General features: G+C 53.7%; 1 protein-coding gene across 2 annotated transcripts in view; it reads right to left on the bottom strand.

Annotated features, from left to right (window-relative positions):
• The window catches only part of LGR6 (leucine rich repeat containing G protein-coupled receptor 6), a 119746-nt gene that overhangs the window by 72992 nt on the left and 24882 nt on the right, over positions 1-21872 (bottom strand). For both annotated transcript variants that reach the window (XM_043569535.1, XM_043569536.1), the window contains exons 2-4: positions 19283-19354; positions 15810-15881; positions 8264-8335 (exon numbers count right to left, since the gene is read on the bottom strand). In XM_043569535.1, coding sequence (XP_043425470.1) covers positions 8264-8335; positions 15810-15881; positions 19283-19354 — 216 coding nt within the window. The remainder of the gene's footprint in view (positions 1-8263; positions 8336-15809; positions 15882-19282; positions 19355-21872) is intronic.

Here is a 21872-nt window from a genome sequence, read left to right as displayed (position 1 = left end):
CCTTGAGGAGATCCAAATACAGTAGCATATAATCACGGAGCCCGAAATAGCTGTGCCAGGGAGGCCATCTGCCATCTCGGTGCGTCTCTGGGGACCCCTCAGCTGGGCCCCACAGCATGGCTGGGCCTCAGGGCCCTTTCTGGCTGGCAGGCAAGTTGGGTGGCACTTCCAATATTCACTAGATCACCTGATGGGCTCAGGGGCAGCTTGGGAGCTTCTCCATGGCAGACTGGACATCTTCAGAATGGGATTCGGATCAGCACTGCCCTGACCTCAGGGCCTTATTCTCCCCGCAGCCTGCCAGCCTTGGACCTTACTTTGCCAGATGCCTGCACCGCTGGCCCATGGGCTACTGCTCCCTCTAAGCCCTCTGTTTTCATTCTGACTCAACCCTCAGCTCTTCACCCCATGCACTCTCCCATAGGATGCAGGCTCGCTCGCTCTTCTCCACTGTCCACCTTCCTCCTTGTAGCCTGTTGAAGGGCGGCTCCCTAAAATGTAAGCCCATGTCCTAGTTCCCGGAACCTGTGAATGAGACCTTCCCTGGAGAAAAGGGTCTTTGCAGATGTAATTAAGGCTCTCAGGGTGAGATCATCTGGATTATGTGGGTGGGCCCTAAATCCAATGGCAAGTGTCCTGATAGGAGAGCAGAGAGAGATGCAAAGAGAAGAGAAGGTCACGTGAAGATAGAAGGCAGAGATTGGATGATGTGGCCCCAAAGAATGCTAGACACCAAGAGAAGCTGGAAGCGACCCTGCTGACACCTTAATCTCAGACTTCTGGGCTCCGGGACTACGAGAGAATTAATTTCTGTTGTTTTAAGCCACCCAATTTGCTATGGCAGCCCAAGGAAACAAATACATCTCTTTTTTTCCGGATTGGTTCTTAATCTTCAGTGTGCATGGAATCCCCTGGAGGACTCCTTCTCCTTCTCCTTCTCCTCCCTCCTCTCCTCCTCGTCCTCCTCCTCCTCCTTCTTCTTCTTCTTCTTCAACAAGAGAGAGACGGAGACACAGAATCCGAAGCAGGCTCCAGGCTCTGAGCGGTCAGCACAGAACCCGATGCGGGGCTCAAACCCACGAACCATGAGATCATGACCTGAGCTGAAGTCAGATGCTTAACCAACTGAGCCACCCACGTGCCCTGGAGGACTTCTTAAAACACAGATTGCTGGTCCCTCTGGACCAAAGATTCTGATTCAGTAGGTCTGGGGTGGGGCCTGAGAATGTGCATTTCTAACAGGTTCCCACGTGATGCTGATGCTGCTGGTCCTGGGAACCACACTTTGAGAACCACTATTCTACAAGTTCTATTCATGACTGTGTTGGCCCATTCTCTCCCCCAAAAGCACCTTCCTCAACAACCCCCCTCCCCTAGTGATGGCCTCCTCCTTCCCAGGGTGCTGAGGAGAGCTGAGAAAATGCCTCCCTGAGGGAATTCTCCAGTCCTATGTGTAACTGGCTCTTTTAAAATCCCCCAGGCCTTCCACTGGGGCTTTTTAAAGATCTGCTTCAGCGAGGCTGTGAGTGGTAAGGTAAGTCATGGCCAGGCTCTACTACCCTCACCACAAGAAGACCCTACTTAGTTCCATGCCTGACTCTAACTCTACCCCACTGGGGAATCTTGAGCAGAGAAATTTCCCTCTCAGGTGTGTCTGTAAAATGGGCCGTAAATGCAGATGCAACTCCTTGCAAGGGTAACATAGAAAAAAACTGTTCCTCATGAAAAGCTTCTAGAAAGATCTTTTTTTAACGTTTGTTTATCTTGAGAGAGAGAGCATGCGAGTGAGCAGGGAAGGGGCAAAAAGAGAGAGGGAGAGAGAGACAATCCCAAGCAGGCTCTGTGCTGTCAGTGCAGAGCTCAATGTGGGGCTTGAACCCACAAACTGTGAGGTCATGACCTGAGCCCAGACCAAAAGCCAGACGCTTAACCAAGTGAGCCACCCAGAGGCCCCTAGAAAGATCTTGAGTCTCCGCACAAGTAGATTGTTATTAGGCACAACCAGCTTCAGGCCCTCTCTCCAGGAGTCTGGGGGTTATGATGAAAGCCAAGGGTCTCTAGGGATCAATGCTGAAGCCAAATAATCAGCCCCAGCTTCCCCAGGCAACCAACACTCTCCCCTTGTTATGGGCTGAAGAGTAATGGATGTAGGAGGTGATTAGGATTCGGTAAGGTCATGCGGGTTGAGCCCTCGAGAATGGGATTAGTGCCCCCATAAGTGTCAGGAGAGAGCCTGTGTCCTGTCTCTGCTCTGCCAAACTTGAGGGTGGAAGAAGTCAGCCGTCTGCAACTCAGGGGAGGACCCTCACCCTTCTGCTCAACCGTGTTGGCAAACTGATATCAAACTTCCAGCCTCCACAACTGTTAGAAATAAATTCCCACTGTTTACAGGCCACGCAGTCTATGGGGCTTTGTTAGAGCAGCCCAGACTGGGCTCCATTCAACCCTAGAACTCCCAGTGTAAGGACTGAAACAGCCCAATCCAGGCTTCCCGCTGCACCCCCCCCCCCCCACCACAACAGCAGAGCGCACAACCCAAAGCCAACCCTGGGAGCAGGTGCTCTGGAAACATCTTGGTCCCCAGAATGCCGGAGATGACCATTCCTGAAGGCTTGTCATCTGCTTGCTCAGCAGCCTCAGAACTGGTCTTGAGAGGCAGCCCAGAACCACAGTTATGCGCGTAGATGCTGGGCCAGGCTGCCTGAGTTTTGCCCATGGCGCTGCTCTATACTCGCTGCGAGAACATTCGTCAAGTCATATCACCCCCCTGTGCCTCAGTGGTCTGCTCATCTATGAAATGGGGCGATGAGACAGCTACGAGTAAGCATCCTAAAGGAGTGCCATAAGGGGTAAGAGACGTAAGAAGTAGGAGCCCCTCACACAGGCAAAGTGCCATTTAAGGGCTGGTTATTATCAGTCTGGCTGTGGTCGTCTGTCTGGGGGACAACTGTCCCTTGGAGGGCAGTCAGAGGTATGGAATGAGGGGGACCTGCTCAAAAGCCCCTTGTTTCACCTTTTCTAACCCCTGTCCTCACAGAACCTCTGGCACTGGCCAGAATGGTTTCACCGTTTTCTCCTGGAGAAGCTCAAGCCTTTCCTCCTCATTCCCCCTCACAGATTCCCAGGAGGCCAGAAGCGTTCAGAAGGATGCTCTCCATTTGCACAGAGAGAGAAACAGAGACCCGGAGAGAGGAAGCACACAGCAATCATAAGCGATGGAGAGACAGGGTCAGTAACCCCATTAGGACATTCTTGTATCTCTGGAACATGACACCCTTCCTCTGGGGACACCTGTCTGCCAGTCACTTCATTTGACCCTCCCACTTTAAAGAGAGGGAACTTTAGGCTCAGAGAGGGGAGGAGACTTGTCCATGGCCTCGCTGCTTCTTAGTGACAGAGCCAGGACTTAAATCCAGGTCTCTGGATCCTAAAGCATTGTGTCTTAGAGGCCGTGTTAAGAGATGGAGGTTAAGAATATGGTACTTTGGAATCTGTAGTGCAGTAGAATGCCAGCTCAGTGACATTCTAGCTGTGTGATCTTGGGCAAGTTGCTTAACTTCTCTGGACTTTAGTTGCCCCATCTATAAAATGAGAATGATAGAAGCTACTTTATAGGGATTTCAGGATTATATGAGATATGAATGTGCTCAGCATTTTGAAGTGTGATAAGTGGGAGCCGCTCCTCCCTTCCCACATCACCCTGAGCCCAGCTGCCTTCCCATGCACACAGGCACGTCCCTACCCCCACATACGTCTGTCCACCTCTGACTTCTCCATCTCTTCCCCCTCCGAAGCAGGCAGCCAATGTGTTTTAGATTGGCTGGCTTGCGCTGAGAGGGTTGTGGTGGTTCTAACTTGGGTTTCAGTTTGGAGTCTGGCACTGCTCTTGATTAATTTCCCCAGCCCGGCACAATGTTGGCCAGTTTCATGTGGCTGTCCTTTGCAATTATGCATTTCTCCCCGTAGGGTGTCCAAGATTGAGCTGTTTTCCTGTTTTCTCCCCTTTATTCCTGCCACTGTGCTTTTCTGATTCTTCTCCAGGGACCCGCCAGCCTGCATTTCCTGGGCCCCGCCCCAGCCCAGTCCTGAGGTCTTTCTGGGCTGTTTTTCTGCTTTTCCATGCACTCTCCCCCTTGCCCTGCCTCACCCCCACCCAGTTTCTATTTTCCCCCAGGCTCCACTGGCTTCCCGTGGTTTCTCTTGGCCTTGGCTCAAGCCTGGCGTGACACATCTGGCATTGCCATCCTCTCCCTCCCACACTGGTTGGGGAAGAAGCAAGTGTATCCAGGGAGGTGGTATTGTGGGGCTGGGTCCTACCCACCCAGGTGCCAAGCCAAACAGCCCATGCACCATGTGCAACTGCTTACCTAGGGCCCTATCCCCTAACCTAACCCCACTCCTGACTAATCCAAACCCACTTTCTACTCCCCGGTATCTGGTTCTAGCAGGTAGAAAGTGAACCACGGGACGGAACCTTCTCTGTGGTTCCAGGAATGTCCACAAGAGTCTGTGCAGGGACCCTCCCTTTCGGAGGTGAGGAACAGCCCTTTCCAGGGACCTGAGCCCCTAGGTGCTCTGGGAAGGATGTACCACCTGGCATGGGCAGGGATGTGTCTCCTATATACTACCTCCCTGATCCACTGACTTCCTACAGGAAGGAGGAAATTTCTAGTTGTTGGTATTTGTCAGGAGGGAGGGAGGACCACCCAGTGACAGCCACCAAAAGTGACTTGCTTTCCTTGCAGCCATGATGGAAAGGGCACAGCCTTTGGAGCCTAACATCCCTGGGGGATAGCCCTGCTTTTCCCACTCGCTAACTCTGACCTTGGAAGAGTCCGTGAGCCTCTATTTCTTCATCTGCCAACAGAGGTGGCCCATATTAAAGAGGAGGTTTGGTGAGAAGGAAATCGGATCACGTACATAAAACATGTCATGTAGCACTGACACATGGAGGGCCTCCCACAATTGTCATTTGTTCTCACCTTCTCCTTTCAACCTAGCCACGTGGGCTGGTTTTACTGTCTCTATCTGAGACAGAGGGGCCTGAATTCATAGGACGGAGCCTCATTTAGAGGTCCCCAGCTTCCAACAGCTCAGGATATAACCCCTACAAATAGAACCTTCGAGTTGGGTTATGCACTCCCCCTCTTCTCCCCAGCACACACACACACACACACACACACACACACACAGAGTGATGTCATACATGTAGAGTGACCCCTTTCCAGTTTGTCTGAGATGCTTACTCACCTTACTCACAGGTACCTCAAATTCAATAGGTCCCCAAGGACCTCGGTGTCTCCCCTTTCCCTGTGCCCCTCCCCAGAGCGCTCATCCTCTGGGGCTCACGACTCACTCATATTCTTACTGTGCTCTTACTGTGTGCCAGGCTCTCAGTGACCAGCCTCTCTGGCCACCCAGATGTGAAAGCCAGAGACACGGCTATCAAATGGATTCCTCCTCTCCTCCAACCCCCACTTCACATCTAGTCCATACTACTAGCAATAATAACTGCAGTAGTAGCAACAAAAGATACTGGTTGGGTTTTTTTTTAATGTATATTAACTCATTTCCTCCTGGCCTATCGAGGTACAGAGACGCCACCTCCAATTTACTAACAAAGAAATGAAAACACAGAAGTTAACCCGCCCAAGGTCCTACAGGTGGTAAGCGAAGGAGCCGGCCCAGAACATCTGACTCTAGAGTCCATCAACGTCTTTTACGCCCACTACCCCTGCCTTTCTTCAGCTGCTATCGGGCCCCCTTGGCTTACCAGCCCCTTCACTGGCTCCACACCTCCAGGCTGTCCTCCGTAACGGCTGCCAAAGTAATCTTTCGACGATGCAGACTCTATCACCTTGCTCTCCTGCTAGAAATTCTTCTGTGGCTCACCAGTGGCCAAATCCTTCACAAGGTTCATGGCTACTGGTGAGGCATTACCTCTTGCTCATTCCAGATCTCTCTCCACCACTGCCCTCCCCCACCCCCGGTCTCCCAACACACACACAGTGCAGCCAAACTCACTGCCTTGTAGAGTCTCTAGGATTTACTTGGTTCCTTATCTTCGTGTCCTTGCATGTGCTGTTCTCTCTGCCTGGAATGTCCCTTCCTGACTCTTCACCTGGTTGATGCTTACTAATCCTTCAAGAGGCAAGTCAGGTTGCAAAGCCTCGAAAATGTGTATAAAATGAATGGATCACTGGCTAAGTAAATGAATGAGAGCCTAACAGCATCACCACGCATTGCAGCTGTGTGGAGTCTTCTGTTTACAAATCCCTCTCACGTTTACTACATATTAGATCGTCCTGACAACTCTGTGAGATAGGCAGGGAAGGTAGTTATCCCCAACTTGAAGGTGGAAGAACTGAGGCACAGAGAGGGTAAGTGACACAATAGTGAGGATCAGAGCCAGGACTTGAAACCAAGTTCTCTGCCTCACAGGCCAGTGCTCTCTCACAGGATGGATTGCAAGGGGCAAAAATCTATTCATGTGCCTTTAAACTGTGGGAGGACGGGACTGGGCCTCTGTCCCCTGCCCTGACCCACCCAGACAATGGGGAGTGATAGCGCTGCAGGTGGAAGTCTTTTACCTAGCTCCCCCCAGCCACCGGATCTGCCCATTTCTCAGAAAGTGCAGAAGAAACTGCCTTATAGCCCCAAAGCATCATGCCTAAGTCTGAAAGATGAGACCTTTGGAATCACTAAGCAGGCAAAAGATGTGATTCACAATTAAACAAACAAACCAACAAAACTTAACCTTAAAATAAGTGTGAAGTCCAGCAAAAGTCTAATGTTTTTCCCTATAAATACCTCTTTGATGCTTTGGATGAAATGTCAGAATCTGCACACAGGCATCCCTCCATTTTTGGCTGCCCCTGCCTTGCTGGTGCCCTAAGTAAATGTTTAGTCTGCCCTCGGGTGTGGAGACCAAGCACAGGTTTTGCTGGCCTTTGATCTTCTGGTGCTGGGCTGCCTGGCCCTGTTCAGGGGTGACCTAGATGGAGGGAGAAAATGTGCCTGGAGCCAGAGGCCCAGCACTTATTGGGATGGAAGGTGGGAAGGTGAGAGAATGAGGGGAGGCAGGGGCGGGCCCATCAGGCAGCTGGGGGCACTGGGGTGCAGACACAGAAGCAGGAGGGTAGGGAATGTCCAGGGCAGGGGTAGGAGAGGGAAGCCCTGACTCTGGGTGGGTGTGGCACAGAGAGTTGGCCAGGGCCCCCACGGCTGGGCCCCTCTGTCTATGGTGTCAGGGGGCCTGAATATTGGTTAGGAGAAGGAAAGCCACCTTTCCCACCTCCTTTGTCCTTCCACCTGAGGACAATCAGGACAGTTCAGAGTTGTCTGCCTCCTACACCCATGGACTGGGCAGGGACCATGACAGAACCCACAGGCCAAGGATGCCAGAGGCCTTCGTGCTGACAGTGCAGGTTCACTGTGCCTCAGTTTCCCTCATGGCTAAATGTTAGGCCCACTCCTGTCTCTCAATTATGATTTCTCCCCCAAACATCTGTTTACTCTCCCATCAGATGGAGGATGTACTTGAAAATTCAGTTGGCTCAGCATGCACGTATTAGGCACCGGCTATGACCCAGGCCCTGCGATGTGCACTGTGTGAATAAAAGGCAGCACCTGGCCCAGAGGATCACAGCTGGCGGGCTTAAATCACTAGATAGCACCTGTTTGTGCTTCCGCCCTTGGACTCAGTCTTGCCTCCATGATGCCCCTACTGGGTGAGAAAGGAACTGCAGGGCTCCTTGAAGCGATGGCTCTGTCCTGGGTGGCCAGTGAGACTCTCAATGCAGTCCCACCCCCAAGTAGGGGAAATGGGTGTCTGAGCCCAGCCCTGCCCCCGAGCCCTGGGGACTAGAGCCGTTTAGGTGGGGTGGGGGGAGAGAGCTCCTTCCTGACACTTCTTTGAGGCGGCAATCTCCAACCTCCGCCCCCGGGGCTCCATGGCAGAAAGCCAGACACCCCAGGACCGCTGTCCCGGTGGCCCCACCTAGGGAGGCCCCGTTCCCACAGTCCTCCGGTGGGGGCCTAGAGCCCTCCTTCCCGAATGCAAGAGTACACATACACACGCTGTCGACAACAAAACCCCCGAAAAAATCCAAAGCCTGGAGCAGCTTTCTGTCTGGAACATGGGGTGAGAACGGGGGGGGGGGGGGGGGGGCACAGAAAGGAGGGGAAGACGAGGCAGGGGGCCTGGGACTGTGAGTCAGGCCCCAGGAAGCTGGCGCCCCAGCCCAGCCCTCCAGTGACTCACAGAGACTGCAGGCTCCGCAGCTCCCACAGCGCCTCTGCGGGGATTCCTCCCAGCTGGTTGTTCTGCAGCATCCTGTAAGGGGAGGAAAGGGCTTGGAGGACCCCCACAGCGTGCGCGGAGCTGGGGGATCCTCCCTCCACCCCTGACCCGTGCCACACCCCTCCCTCCTGCCCCAGCTGCCGTGCCCCAGAGTGTCCTGTGCCCTGCCCCGTTAGTGGGGTGTCAGAGGCTACCGAGGCACTGCGGACCGTGCAGGGGGCTGGGAGGGTGTCTCAGGAGGGCTTCTGGGACGAGGCAGGGCTGAAGAGGACCGTGGAGAAGAAGCAGAGGAGACAGTTGGGGAAGCAGCGAGAGGCGGACGTCAGCACACTTGCAATTCTGTCACGATTTGGTCAGGAAGGATACTGGGAGATGTCTGCTTTCTCCCCAGGCATGTTTCCCTGTCTATGCACCTGAAAAACTGAAGATGTCTTTGGGAAACGGGAGGATATGGATGAGGGCAAGACCCCCCCCCCCCGGGGTGGCAGGGGCCCAGGCAAATATATTTTTGTGGAATCTGTGTCTACAGAAACAATTTGAGGCACCCCGGATCAGCATGTCAGAGGCAGGCTGCTCCTCTAGAACTGGCCTGGCCGCAGGTCCCCAGGACGACCCCATAGGTAAGAGTCCTGGAGCTCTTCTGGGCACCTGGGAAACCTCATGCACAGGGCAGAGGGTCAGGGAGCACGCAGAGGGGAGAAACGGAGGCCTGGGTTGTCCCTCTGGGTGGCACTGTTGACCCCAGCATTCCCCAGGCATCACAGCTGGCCTTCAAAGGTTTGAGCAAGGCACAGGGAATCTAAGACAGGGGGCGCTGAGCAAGGATCCTGCCTGCCTATATCTAAGGGAGGGAAAAAAAGCCCCTGGCAGTTGCCATCTGAACGCTCTTTACCTGTAGGCCTGGAGAGCTGGGCCCCAGAAATGAGGACGAGGGGGGCACATAGGGTGCAGGCGCTCTGGAGTCCAGGAAATAGGGGGGAATAAGGAAGGAAGCTACCGAGTGCCCCAGACGGAGTGAGTGGGCCCTCCCCCAACCCGGGCTGCCCTCACAGCACCTTGCCCTGTGCCACCCGGGCCAGGCACGGCCCCAGAGACTAGGGCCGGGTGCCTCGGGAACCTGGAGTGAATGAGCATTCAGTGAGCCCTACTGCGTGCCAGCTATGTCACCCATCCTCCCATTTAGGCGACTTGTCAACCCATCTTTCAGAGGGGAAGGCTCAGAGGAGAGAGGCATCTTGCTCAGGATCGCTCAGGTACGATCACCACGCTCCCGGAAAAGTAGCTCATTTCCTAAGCTTTAAGCTGAAAAACCGTAACAGCTAATGTGCCTGGTCGTAGAGCTTTGTATGTATTGACTCAAACTTATCCCACAGGGTTTGGTCCCAGAGTCCAAGCCCCTAACCGTTACACACATGGCCTCTGCCATGACGGCAGGGGACAGCGACAGCCAGAAGATGCCTAGCGGTAAGATGATGCGCCTAAGTAGTTACTGATGCCTCCTCTGTGACTGTCCTGGTCAGAGCCACACCTGTTATCTCTCCTGAACTCCTTTTCTAGATACAGAAGAATCCCAAACATGCACCAAACCACAGCACCACAAGAACAAGACTGTTGCCCTCGCTGTGGGCACGGCCTGGAGCCTGAGAAGAGCCCCTGAGTCAGGCAAAGCCGAGGAAGGGGGAAGAAGAGAAGAGACAGACCCTGAGCGCGGAGAACCGGGGGCTTGGGAGTGAGGTCCTCCCTGCCCCGAGGCTGGGTGAGTGTGGCTTGAAGAGAGGGCCAAGCAGGGCCCCTTCCTGTTCATACCCTGTGCTCCTGAAGGTCTCTTCGCCTCCACTGGCCCCTCCAACCAGATTCCACACAGCACAAGATGGGACCTTTCCAATTACAGTGTTGCCTCAAAGGTAGAATTTAAACCTGTGCCTCCCAGGCTTCCTTACAGTATAACAGACACACTGCAGGCTTTGAAGTCCCACAGCCCTGGATTTGTGTCCTCAACGCTGCCTCTCTCCAGCTGTGTGATAGCTGCAAGCTACTACTTAAACTCTGCGGGCCTTAGTTTCCTCCTCTGTTAATTGGGGATAATGCTAATGACCGTGGGCACTGATTAAACGGATTCAACCAAATAACCCCTGTAGAGCACTTACAGCCGTATTTCACACAAAGGAAGAGCTCAGTCACGTGTCAGCTGTTATTACCATGATCAAATAGTTTTATCACGTACTAGATGACGTGAGTAGGTCACTTGCCCTCTCTGGGCCTCAATTTCCTCATCTTTCAAAGGAAGAGGCTACCAGACCGATGCAGAAAACCTCACTCAGTTACAATATTCAGTGCCCCAGGACATTTCCTGCCCTCTGCCCTGCTTAGTATTTCTTCCAGACATGTTGACCTCTGGCATCGCAAGAGTGGAAACTTAAAAAAATAAATAAATAAGTAAATAAAATAAGGAGTGGAAACTTCACTTGACTTGCCCTGATTCTCACCCAGAGGCCTCAGGATGCCTCGAGCAAGGATACAAGAGACATGATGGTTGGGCAAACAGGAAGGGACGCCCACCCCCTCCAGGGGCCCCAGAGGCTGCATCTAGCCCCTCTGCAGGCAGAACGGGCCTCCCCTGAGCTTGGCAATGCATCTCTACCCCCGTTACCCCCTCAGATCCCCCTGCCCTTTCCTCTGTCAAATCCCAGATCCAGAAAGATCTTGAAGTTCCCCGAATTGTACCTCCCTCCCAACCCAGATGCTGTAGCATCTTCACAGGGCACTTAATCACCCTTCCAAGTGCCAGGGAAATCGGTGCCTCTCCAGACGATTCATCCCATGCCAGGCAGTCTGGTCTGTGTGTCAAGAAAGTCTTCGCTTTCATGGAATCAAAACCCACTAAGCTGAAGGTCGCCATGGCGGCTGGCGGTTCTGCCGCTCTCTCCCTTGCTGTCCCTGGCCTCATTTCCCAGCCATCACCCCTCTACTGAACCACAAGTGGATTGTCAAAGCTGGAAGTACCTTTAGAAGGGAAGAGCCCTTTTGCTTTCCAAATGACGAGGCAGGGGCTATTTAGATGCGATGTTTACAGAAAATGGGTTGTTCATGAAAACCAAATTCACATGAGCAAAAAAAAAAGAAAAAAAAGTGACCTGCCCTCAGTTACAAAGCAAACTAATGGCAGAATCAGGCGTAGGGCCCATGTCCCATCTCCTAGGCCACTGCTTTCGGGAGCACCTTTCCCTGCTTCTCTCACTGGCCCTCGTTCTGTCTGGTGAGCCAGAGTCTGTCTAACGCACTGCGTCTCACCCCTGGTTGTGCATTAGAACCACCTGGGAAGCTTTTCCTAAATCCCAGTGTCCAGACCACAGTGCAGCCCGATTACTCTCCGGGGCCGAATCTCTGGGTGAGGGGACATTAGGCATAAGTTTTGCAAGGGCGCCTCTAATGAACAATCATTAGTCTAGGGGAAGTCTAGCCCTTAGACCGCTCCCTGGGTCACCTGGGAAGCACCACTGGGAAACATCTGTCTGGCCTGAGAGGCATCTGGGGACAGGAACCATGAGTGTGAATAGCTAGAAGGTTCCAGAGAGGCAATCCACCAGTGGGTTGACAAAGGTCCTTCCTTTGGTTCTGTGGAGGGGCCTTGGGGTCACTGGGGTGGGCAGGCAAGCTAGAGCCTGGGCTCTACTCACCCCCCTCATCCAGTTTATATCCTCCCTCCCCTGTCTTATTTTTCAGGACTTCCACACAAGGTGTTTGTGTTTTAAGTTTCTCCAGGTAAACATGTTGGAAAATGTATTCCAGGATCCGCTTTTTAAAGGTAAGAAAACTGATGCCCAGGGAGAGGAAGCCTGAGTGTCCTCCATGGCACCTGTTCTGGGATCTGCTGCTCACGAGACCCACTTCAGGACATCCAGTCTTTTGACAGGACAAGGACAGTAGGCCCCACCTGCTGGAGAAGAAAGGCTCAGAGGGTCTCCCTGGGTTCCTGGAGCCTCCAGCAGCCTTCTCCCATGAGCCAAGGGGAAGGGTCCCGCAAAACAACTCACAAGTCTCTCCTCCCTAGGTCCGTTCGTTCATTTCATCAACACCAGTGGAGCCCTAATTCTGGGCCAGGCATGGCTGCTGTCCAGCCAGGAGAGTAAGCACAGTCTGCGTCAACATAAGACCACCCACTACAGCATGATGAGGGCCACACGAGAGGCCCTCAGGGGCGGGGCCTGAGAGGTACTCACTCCTCCCCACCCCTCTGTGGCCTCAGGCCAGGGCTTCCGTTGGGATTGAGCCCCGGCTCCTGGAGGCAGCCCGATGCCCTTTTCCAGCCTCAATCTTTAACAACATGGCATGAGCCAGGAACCCCAAGCCACAGCCTCCCAGAGATTTGGGGGCTCAAACCAGGAGTAGAGAGTCTGGGGAAAATCTCTCGCCCAGCCTCTTGAGGGCACAGAGCGGAGGCAAGTCCTTGAACTGTCAAACCCCTCTGTTTCCCAGGTCTGGGTCTGTTGAGAAGCAACCGAGGCCCAACAGGAGTCTTTCTGGATGGCCCAGACCAGCCTAACATAGACAGGGGTGCAGGCCTCAGCAGCAAAGACACCAAGGTTCAAGCCTCACGCAGCTCTCTGGGAGGGGGGCAGCTGTGGGGGAAGAAACTTGTGAGGGAAGAGGCAGCTGGGGCACACACATGCATAGACTCTCTCTCTCTCTCTCTCTCTCTCTCTCTCTCTCTCTCTCTCCTTTCCTCTCCCCCTCCCTCTTTCCTCTCTCTACCCCCCTCCCTCTCTCCCTCTCTTCTTCCCTCTTTCTCTCTCCCACCCTCTCTCTCTCTTCTTCTCCCTCTCCCTCCCTCCTGCCCTCACTCATTCTCTCTCTCTCTCTCTTCCTCCCTCTCTATCTCCCTCTTTCTCTCCCTTTCTTCCTCTCTCCCCCTTCCTCTCTCCCTTCTCTCTCTCTCTTTCTGCCCTTTCTGCTTCCTCTGTATGAGGCAGGAGCCATTTAGGGCATGACAGCCTCCTAGGGGCCAGCTCCACACCCTGAGACTGTGGGTCAGGATACAGGAGCTCTGGCCTCAGCTGTGCCCTCACCCTGACAGGGCACACAGGGCAGGTGCCCTCAGGGGGGCAGGCGCTTTCCCACACACCTGCAGCAACAAAAACTGTGCTCCCCTCAGGACAGCTCAGATGCAGGAGCAGGGTCTGGGCCGTCATAACTCTACAGGACACACATGCCCCCATACAGTCTTATTATTATTATTTTTTTTTTAATGTTTTTATTTATCTTTGAGACAGAGAAAGACAGAGCATGAGCAGGGGAGGGGCAGAGAGAGAGGGAGACACAGAATCCGAAGCAGGCTCCGGGCTCTGAGCTGTCAGCACGGAGCCCGACGCAGGGTCCGAACTCACCGACCGTGAGATCATGACCCGAGCTGAAGTCGGACGCTCAACCGACTGAGCCACCCAGGTGCCCCTGCCCACGTGTGGTCTTGAGAAAAGGCCTGAGGCTGGAAATTCCCCGCAGCGCTGGTTCTCTCAGTGCCAGCCTGGTGACCAGAGCCTGTGGGGTTGAAGAGTTGGAAAACCAGCAGAGGAAGGAGAGGATCCAAGAGCAATACCTCCAGGTCAGGCGTGGGGCTGCGGTGGGAAGGACAGAGGGAGGCGTCTGCCAGAGTCACTTAGGAGAAGACCGGAGAGGGAGCCCCCCTTCCCTTTTTCGTCCTTCGCTTTTGAGAGCAAGGAGGCAGAGTGTCCCGCAGGGAGAGGCAGGCCTCAGAGAAAGGAAGACGCAGTTCGGGTAAGAGTCCCAGACCCAGAGAAGACAGGGCAGCAGCTAAAGTGACAGTCTCCCGGGACAAAAAGAGATTATTCTGCTGATGGTGGGCTTTACGGCTCTAGTTTTCTTACGGGTCTGGAAATGGAAGGACACTGTAGCAAAAGCAACAACAGGAGACATCAGAAAGTACTTCCTGCCCAGATGCACGAAGAATCCCCTGCTGTGAAGCACTCGGGTCAGAGAATAAGCTCCCAAGACCACCCAACTCATCTCTAAAGTAGAGAACTCTGCAGTCAAAGTCCTGACACAAGGGTTTGGGGGGACCAGGTGGGTCTTCAAGGAGGAGGCAACATGGGGGTCAATGGCAGAGCGGGGTGTGGGAGGTCTGGCTGTCCTGGGCTCCAACCAGCAGCCTCTCCTGGCCGCCCAGCTCACTGAGCCAAGGGCGCCAGTTTGCAGAAAGGGGGCGGGAGTCTTGCGGTTTCTCCAAGGCTTTGATTTATTGCCTAATGCAGGCAAAGAAGAAAGAGGAGGCTCATCTCTAAGCCGGAGACTTAGGAACGGGACAGGAGTCTCACATCTTCTGAAGGCCCAGCAAACAGAGCCCGCTCTCTAATCCTGGCTGCAGGTCTGAGCCTGCCACTGGGCACAGACACGCCACCAAGCAGGCTGCTTGCACTGTGCGTCTGGTTCAGGATGCCTCCCCATACCCCCGGGCAGCAATGTTGATGGGGATCAAGACAGACTGAGAGGAGGAGCAGGAAGAAGGAGAAGTGAGGGGCGGGGCACAGAGAGGCGGAGGGAGGGAGAGCAAGGTCTAAGACAGAGAAGAGGAAGGCCGCAGTGACAAGGAGACTGAGGCTGGGGAGAGACGCTGGAGGACCCAAGGGCATCGCAGAGGGTGAGGGAAGGACAAGTCAGAGACTCAGAGGCAGATCCAGAGAGAGGCTAAAGGCCAGAGGTGTCAGAGACCGACAACATGAAAAAGAAGAAAGTGCTTAGGGGCGCCTGGGTGGCTCAGTCGGTTAAGCCTCTGACTTCGGCTCAGGTCGTGATCTTGCAGTGTGTGAGTTTGAGCCCCGGGTCGGGCTCTGTGCTGACAGCTCAGAGCCTGGAGCCTGCTTCAGATTGTGTGTCTCCCTCTCTCTCTGCTCCTCCCCACTTGTGCTCTCTCTCAAAAATAACAAATAAGCATTAAAAAAAATTTTTTTTAAAAAGAAGAAAGTGCTTAGCCATGGACCATGGACTGTTTGTTGATCATCGAAAAGCCTGAAGCCATAGGCCAAGGGGCGGGGCCATTACTAGCCCATAAACAACAAATTGGAAAAGATATTCTTTCCTAGATGGATATGGCCCCAACCCAGGCACAGGACTGTATTTAAGCCCCCTTCTTACCCATTCAGCCAGATGCTCTTGTGCAGGCAACAGCCTGCTCAACCGTACAAAGAAGATCCGTAGGTCAAGTGAGGGCCGAGGGAGTAGCAGCGCTGGGGAGTGGCTCACCAGTACGGGAAAGCTCCAAGTGCTCATTCTACTACTCCAGGATCAGCCTTCCAGATCCTCAACAGCCCCTGTGGTGATGTGCCTCCCCAGGAACCTCTCCTACCCACCTCAGACTCTGTGCACCCACTTCCCTCTACGTCCTCTCAGCCTCACTCATCGTACGAACATGAAGGGGGCCTTGTGGGAGACAGTCTTGGCTGGGACAAAGTGAGCCACGGATTGGGATGGAAGGAGGTAGGTGTCTTATACTTACAGGATTTTCAGGCTGTAGAGGCCAGAGAATGCTTGTCCTGGGATGTGTGAGAGATGGTTCCCTGAGAGCCGCCTGCAAATCAGGAAGAAGGGTCAGTGATGTCGGCAGGGAACCCACAGGGGGTGACTGCCTCCGTCAGCATCTCGGGGATCTGGGAGGGGAAGGCAGGGGTGAAAACTACTTGCTGAGATCTACAATGTGTTCAATACCTCACACACCCATTCTCGCCGCTCACAATTACCCTGTGTGGTGCCTAGCATTATCCCCAAATTTCAAAGGAGGAATTTCTGAGGGGTCAAGTTCTTTCCTCTAAGCGTGACAGAGATAGGCAGTGCCCAACTTGGTGTTCTCACTCGGACCTCACTCACTTCCACGGTCCTGTTCTTCCCGCTCCACAGTGTCCCGTCCCGTCCCCTGCCAACCTGGATTACCCACCACTGCCCTCACCTGCCGGACTGCACTGCATCCCGTCACCAAGGGAGGGCTGGGCACAGACAGGGTGGGACCTTGTCTCCCCATGCCCTCAGCGACACAGCTAACCCACGCTAATCCAGGAGGGTTAGGAAATGGGGTTTGGGAATTAGCTTAACATTTGGGTCTAATTAGGCGTCTCCACATTTGTCATGGGGTGATCGCCAGTTCTAAAAGGAGCAAATGTGACAGAATATACTTAATGCCCAAACCGGACTGAACAGAGTTGAACCGTGGGTGATGCGGAAGGCACTTGGGAGCTCCCAAGTCCCCAGTGACATTATTATGCACCTCAGTTCCTACAGAGAGGCTGCCGATATACAGGCTGACATACCTCTAAAGCTGTTTTTTCTTTCTTTTTTTTAAATATATCTTTGTTAAGCATCTTGTTATTTGGCATTTGTTGTTTAAAAAACAAAACAAGGGGGGGGGCCTGGGTGGTTCAGTCGGCTAAGTGTCCACTTTCGGCTCAGATCATGATCTCACGGTTGGTTCGTGAGTTCGAGCCCTCATCGGGCTCCGTACTGACATCTTGGAGCCTGGATCCTGCTTCTCAGATTCTTTGTCTCCCTCTCTCTCTCTCTGCCCCTCCTCCCCCTCAAAAGTATAAATAAATATTAAACATTTTTTTAAAAACAAAACAAAAATGTGTGGAAAGACATCATGATATTTGGGGTCCCCAAGCTTGGATTCTAGAGGTGGGCATTCACCATGGAAGGGTCCTAGAGATGGAACCTTTAAAATGGGCCCAAGCCCTTTGCAGGGACCTAAAGGTGGAAGGACCAGCCTTCGGTTCTCAGGGTGTATAGATCACCTGCCCCAGCTCCTCAGCCTTCACACCTGCCTTTCACTCCACCTTAGAAGGCCCCTGGCTGCCCCTCATTCTGTCACCTCCTTTGAAAACTGGCTTGGGGTCCCTGGGTGGCTCAGTTGGACCCTTCATTTCGGCTCAGGTCATGATCTCATGGTTCGGGAGCATGCTTCAGATTCTCTTTCTCTCCCTCTCTTTCTGCCCCTCCCCACCTCCAACAAATTAAATAAACTTAAAAAGAAGAAAGAAACGGGGTGTCTGGGTGGCTCAGTCGGTTGAGCATCTGACTTCGGCTCAGGTCATGATCTCACAGTTTGTGGGTTCGAGCCCCGCATCAGGCTCTGTGCTGACAGCTCGGAGCCTGGAGCCTGCTTCGGATTCTGTGTCTCCTTCTCTCTCTGCCCCTCCCCCGCTCACGCTTTGTCTCACTCTGTTTCTCAAAAATAAATAAATGTAAAAAAAATTTTTTTTTAAAAAAGAAGAAAGAAGGAAAGAAAGAAAGAAAGAAAGAAAGAAAGAAAGAAAGAAAACTGGCTTACTACTCCCCACCAAGAAGGCTCCTTCTCTGTGGGCCAGCCCACCGCACCCGCACCCTGAGCCCTTCCTTACACAGAATGCCCCAGGCGCCCACACTCAGCAGCCACCCCACCTACTAGCTCCTGGGCACAGATCTGCTGCCTCACCGGGAAGCTCCCCGAGGGCAGAGGGAAGGTCTTCTATCTTGTTTTCCTCCCGAGCACCTTGAGCTTGTCTTTCACACAGAGGGGGAGCTCAATCAGTATGTGGTCTAGAAAACCCTGCGGTGGCCCTGGGGGGTTGATGGGATCCTATCTCCAGCAGGGCCAGGCTGACTGCCTTTGGGGCGAGTACTGTCGAGGGTGGAGATGGGAAATCTGTTAGGGGAGCAGGGGGGCTGGGGTGGAGGTGAAACTGGGAGTGTTTTCAGAGCCAGGAGCCCACGCTTTGCGCAGTTGAAGCAAACCTTAGTAGAGCCCCGCGGATCGACAGTGGTGCAAAACCAAGAAAGAGCAGGCTGGGGGCGGGGCGGGGGGTGGGTGGAGGTTAGGGACAGGGCTGGGATGAATGCAAGGATGGGGAGCAGACTGGCCTGGCTTCCCCCAGCAGACAGGCTGGGCACTCCAACCAAAGAGAAGATTTATGCACGCGAGAACAACAGCCGTGGGAAGGCGTTAACCGGGGGGGGACTTTGTGGAGGAAGTGGGCCTTGTGTTTGGCAATGATAGAGGAATGGTTTGTGCCCCAGTGGAGGAAAAGACGGTGGGCATGCCAGGTGGGAGCGGAAGTCTCCTGCTCAAATGCAGGAGCGGAAACCAGGATGGTGAACGTGACTGGTCTCAGTGGAGCAAAGTTGGCCAGGTAGGTTTAGGCCAGGTTGGGGGAGGGACTTAGAAGTGGATCTTTTAGGGGCGCCTGGGTGGCTCAGTCGATTGAACATCCGACTCTTCATTTCTGCTCAGGTCATGATACCAGAGTCGTAGGATCAAGCCCCATGTCAGGCTCCATGCCTGCTTAAGATTCTCTCTCTCTCTCTCTCTCTCTCTCTCCCTGTCTCTCTCTCTCTCTCTCCCTCTGCCCCTCTCCCCCTCTCATAATCTCTCTTTCTCTAAAAAAAAAAAAAAAAAGTGGATCCTTTGGCAATGGGGAGCCAGAGAAGGTTCTTGAGCTGGTGAGATGCACCTTGAAGATGTGCAGAGTACATTTGTAAGAAGGCAGAAGATCTCAGCTGGGAGGCTGGTGCAGCCTCCAGCTGTGAGTGGACACCCAGGGCAGTAGCAGTGGGTATAGTGAAGAAGGGGTAGAGGTGAGAGGTGCTGCAGAGAAAGAACCACCAGGATGGTGGCTGGTAGCCGGACGTGGGGGATGGGAGCAGGTCAAAGATGACCCCCAGGAAGAGACGCAGCCATTGACAGAAAGAGGGAGAAGGTGCAAATAAGAGCCGACTGCAGGAAGGACAAGAGCTAGATCTCAGAGTCCCTATATACAATGTGGCCCCACAACAGCACCCGGGGTCCACAGCTGGCCCAGGCATCGGCTGAATACCCTGCTATCAAGAACAGCATCCCAAGCCCCTTTCCTTTGAGCTCCAGCCTTCTTCCTGGGGAGCCCTGGCTCCTACAGCTCTCAGTGGTCCCAAAGTTCCAACCCCCAGCCCCACGAGACCTCTACTTACAGCTCCTCCAGGAAGCGCAGGTGGTGGAAGAGGCCAGGCTGCAGCTCCGTGAGGTTGTTCATGCTCAGGTCTCTGCATGGAGAGAAAATGCGAAGGGAGCCGTGAGCTGCCCATCGGCCCCAACCCGCACTGTCCAGCTCCAGACGCCCACAGAGGGCCCCCACCATTCCCACAGCCCCCCCCAACACACACACACACACACACACACACACACACACCATGCCATCTAATTCCAAAGCCAGCCTGGCCACACACAGCAGGTGCGTTCGTTAAGAGTAAGCACGGGGGTGGGGGGGCGCGCCTGGGTGGCTCAGGCGGTTGAGGGTCTGACTTCAGCTCAGGTCATGATCTCACTGCTTGTGGGCCCGAGCTCCGAGTCAGGCTCTGTGCTGACAGCTCAGAGCCTAGAGCCTGCTTCAGATTCTGTCTCCCTTTCTCTCCACCCCTCCCCCACTGGTGCTCTGTCTCTCTCTCTCTCTCTCTCAAAAATAAACAAACATTAAAAAAAAAAAAAAAGAGTGAGCACTGGGCTGGGAGTCAGGCCTTCCGGGTTCATATGGGCATTCCCTCCATGGTTTCCAATTCTGCCCTCTGCCTCTCTCCTTCCTCTGCCAGACTCCCCCAGGAATGGCTGTCGTTAGGACTCTGAAGGAGGCTGACCTTCCGGTAAGGGGAGAAGCTGGAGAACAACTCATAGAGTTTCAGAGCAGAAGGGAGGGGCCACTGAATACAAGTAACACCTCATGCTTTCTTTTAACCAAAGGGGAAACGGAAGCCCAGAGATTCCTGACATTACGATCTGTAGAGCAGGTTCATGCAATATTCACGCACTCATCCCTGCAGTGTCCATGAGGGTTCATCTTTTTATTCAATCCCAGAACCAGTGCGATTTTGCTGCCCTCTGAGTTCTCTGCCAGCCACGTTCCTGTTAACTTTCCTCCTGCAGACTCCTGCCTTTCTCTGGCCAGAGGACCCGACCTGGAGCACATTCCAGAAGATGCCTAGATTCCTGAGCCGTGGGATGCAGATCCTGATCCCTCCGTGGATTCCCACCTTGGATCAGTCCATCCTTCCCATATTATCTGAGAGATCCAGTGGGTGGTTTCAGGGTCACCGTCCTCTAATGATGCCTTGCACACATGCAAGGCCTACTGTGTCAGGCACAGGCTAACCTTTAACCAAAGAATTCCACGTAATTCTTGCAACAGCCCCAAGGTAGAGTCCATTGTTATCTCCATTTCACGTTCAAGAAAACAAAGAGGAAAAAGCATTGAGCTTTGGAGTCCAAAGGCCCTGAAGTGGGGGCCCCTGGGTGGCGCAGTGGGTTAAGCATCTGACTTTGGCTCAGGCCATGATCTTACGGTTAGTGAGTTCGAGCACTGCATGGGGCTCTCTGCTGACAGTATGGAGCCTACTACTTGAGATTCTCTCTCTCTTTGCCCCTCCCCTCTCTGCCCCCTCCCCCACTTGTGCGCATGCTCACTCTCTCTCTCAAAAATAAATAAACATTAAAGACAAAAAATGTTAAAGGCCCTGAGGTCAACTCTCTCCTCTACTTACCTATCAGATCTTGGGCTCTTAACCACTATGGCCTTCCGTTTCCTCATCCATAAAAATGGGATGAATCACACTAAACTCCTAGGGTCCTTGTAAGGATTAAATGAGCCAGTGCTTACAGACTGCCTAACAAATAGTACCTACACAATAAATACGCCTTCTTCCCTCCGTCTGTCCCTCAGTGACCTGTGGGCAAGTGTCCTAAACCAACAGGTGGAGGGGGGTGGGGGGAGGAGGTGGGAAGGAGTCAGTGCCTTCTTTGTTGGCCCTGCTCTGTTAGCATTTCCTTCTTGGTTGTGCCTGGCTGAGTAGCAATGTCGGAGTACACGCGTGTGTCTCACATTTGGGTTCCATCCTATTTCAAACTCTTAACAGCTGCTTCTCGCCTCTGCCAGCACCCTCCCTGAGGGGTATAGATGTGGGCCCAGAGCAGACCACCGCATTGCTGGGTACCGCCCCCAGGCCTTCCTGCTGCTTTCTCCCTTCCTTAGGAATGCACTTTTGCAGTCAAACCTGAGTGTCTCCATTTTCCCCCAAGAAATGAGGGCGCTTTCTGTGTGTGCTCAGGAAAGCAGGCTGGAGATGGTGGGGAAATGTGTGCTTGGGAGCTCGGTTCCAGTCTATAAAAAGACTGTTTAGTCTCAAATGTTTTATCTTTGATAAAGCCTGGCCTCCGGACGCCATGTCCTCTGAAGAAGGAAGACATTCTGTTCAGAGTAGAGCCAAGGAACTGGCAGGCTGAGCTCTGGGCTGCTTCTTGTCCGCAGCTCGCTCCCCGCTCCATGTGGGGACAGGAGGGCCATCCCCGGGCCTGCCCCATCCAGAAAGAGGGCTAGGCAGAAGGTGTTGCTGGGCTGCTGATGGTGCAGAGCCAAGAAGGGTCTTTGGTGGATTTCATGTCAGTTTGGTTCTCAGGGTGTTTCCAGGCTCCGCCAGCCCAGGGTTCCGGCGGAGAGGTAAAGAGGGGTGCACCGGACCGTGGCCAGGGAAAGAATGGCGAGGCCCACGGAACCTGCATCTGACTGGACTCCTC

Source organism: Prionailurus bengalensis, chromosome E4 (assembly GCF_016509475.1).
Source record: "Prionailurus bengalensis isolate Pbe53 chromosome E4, Fcat_Pben_1.1_paternal_pri, whole genome shotgun sequence".
NCBI classification, from domain to species: Eukaryota; Metazoa; Chordata; class Mammalia; order Carnivora; family Felidae; genus Prionailurus; species Prionailurus bengalensis.
Note: the sequence above shows the minus strand (reverse complement) of the source record. Positions and strands in the feature narration are given on the sequence as shown.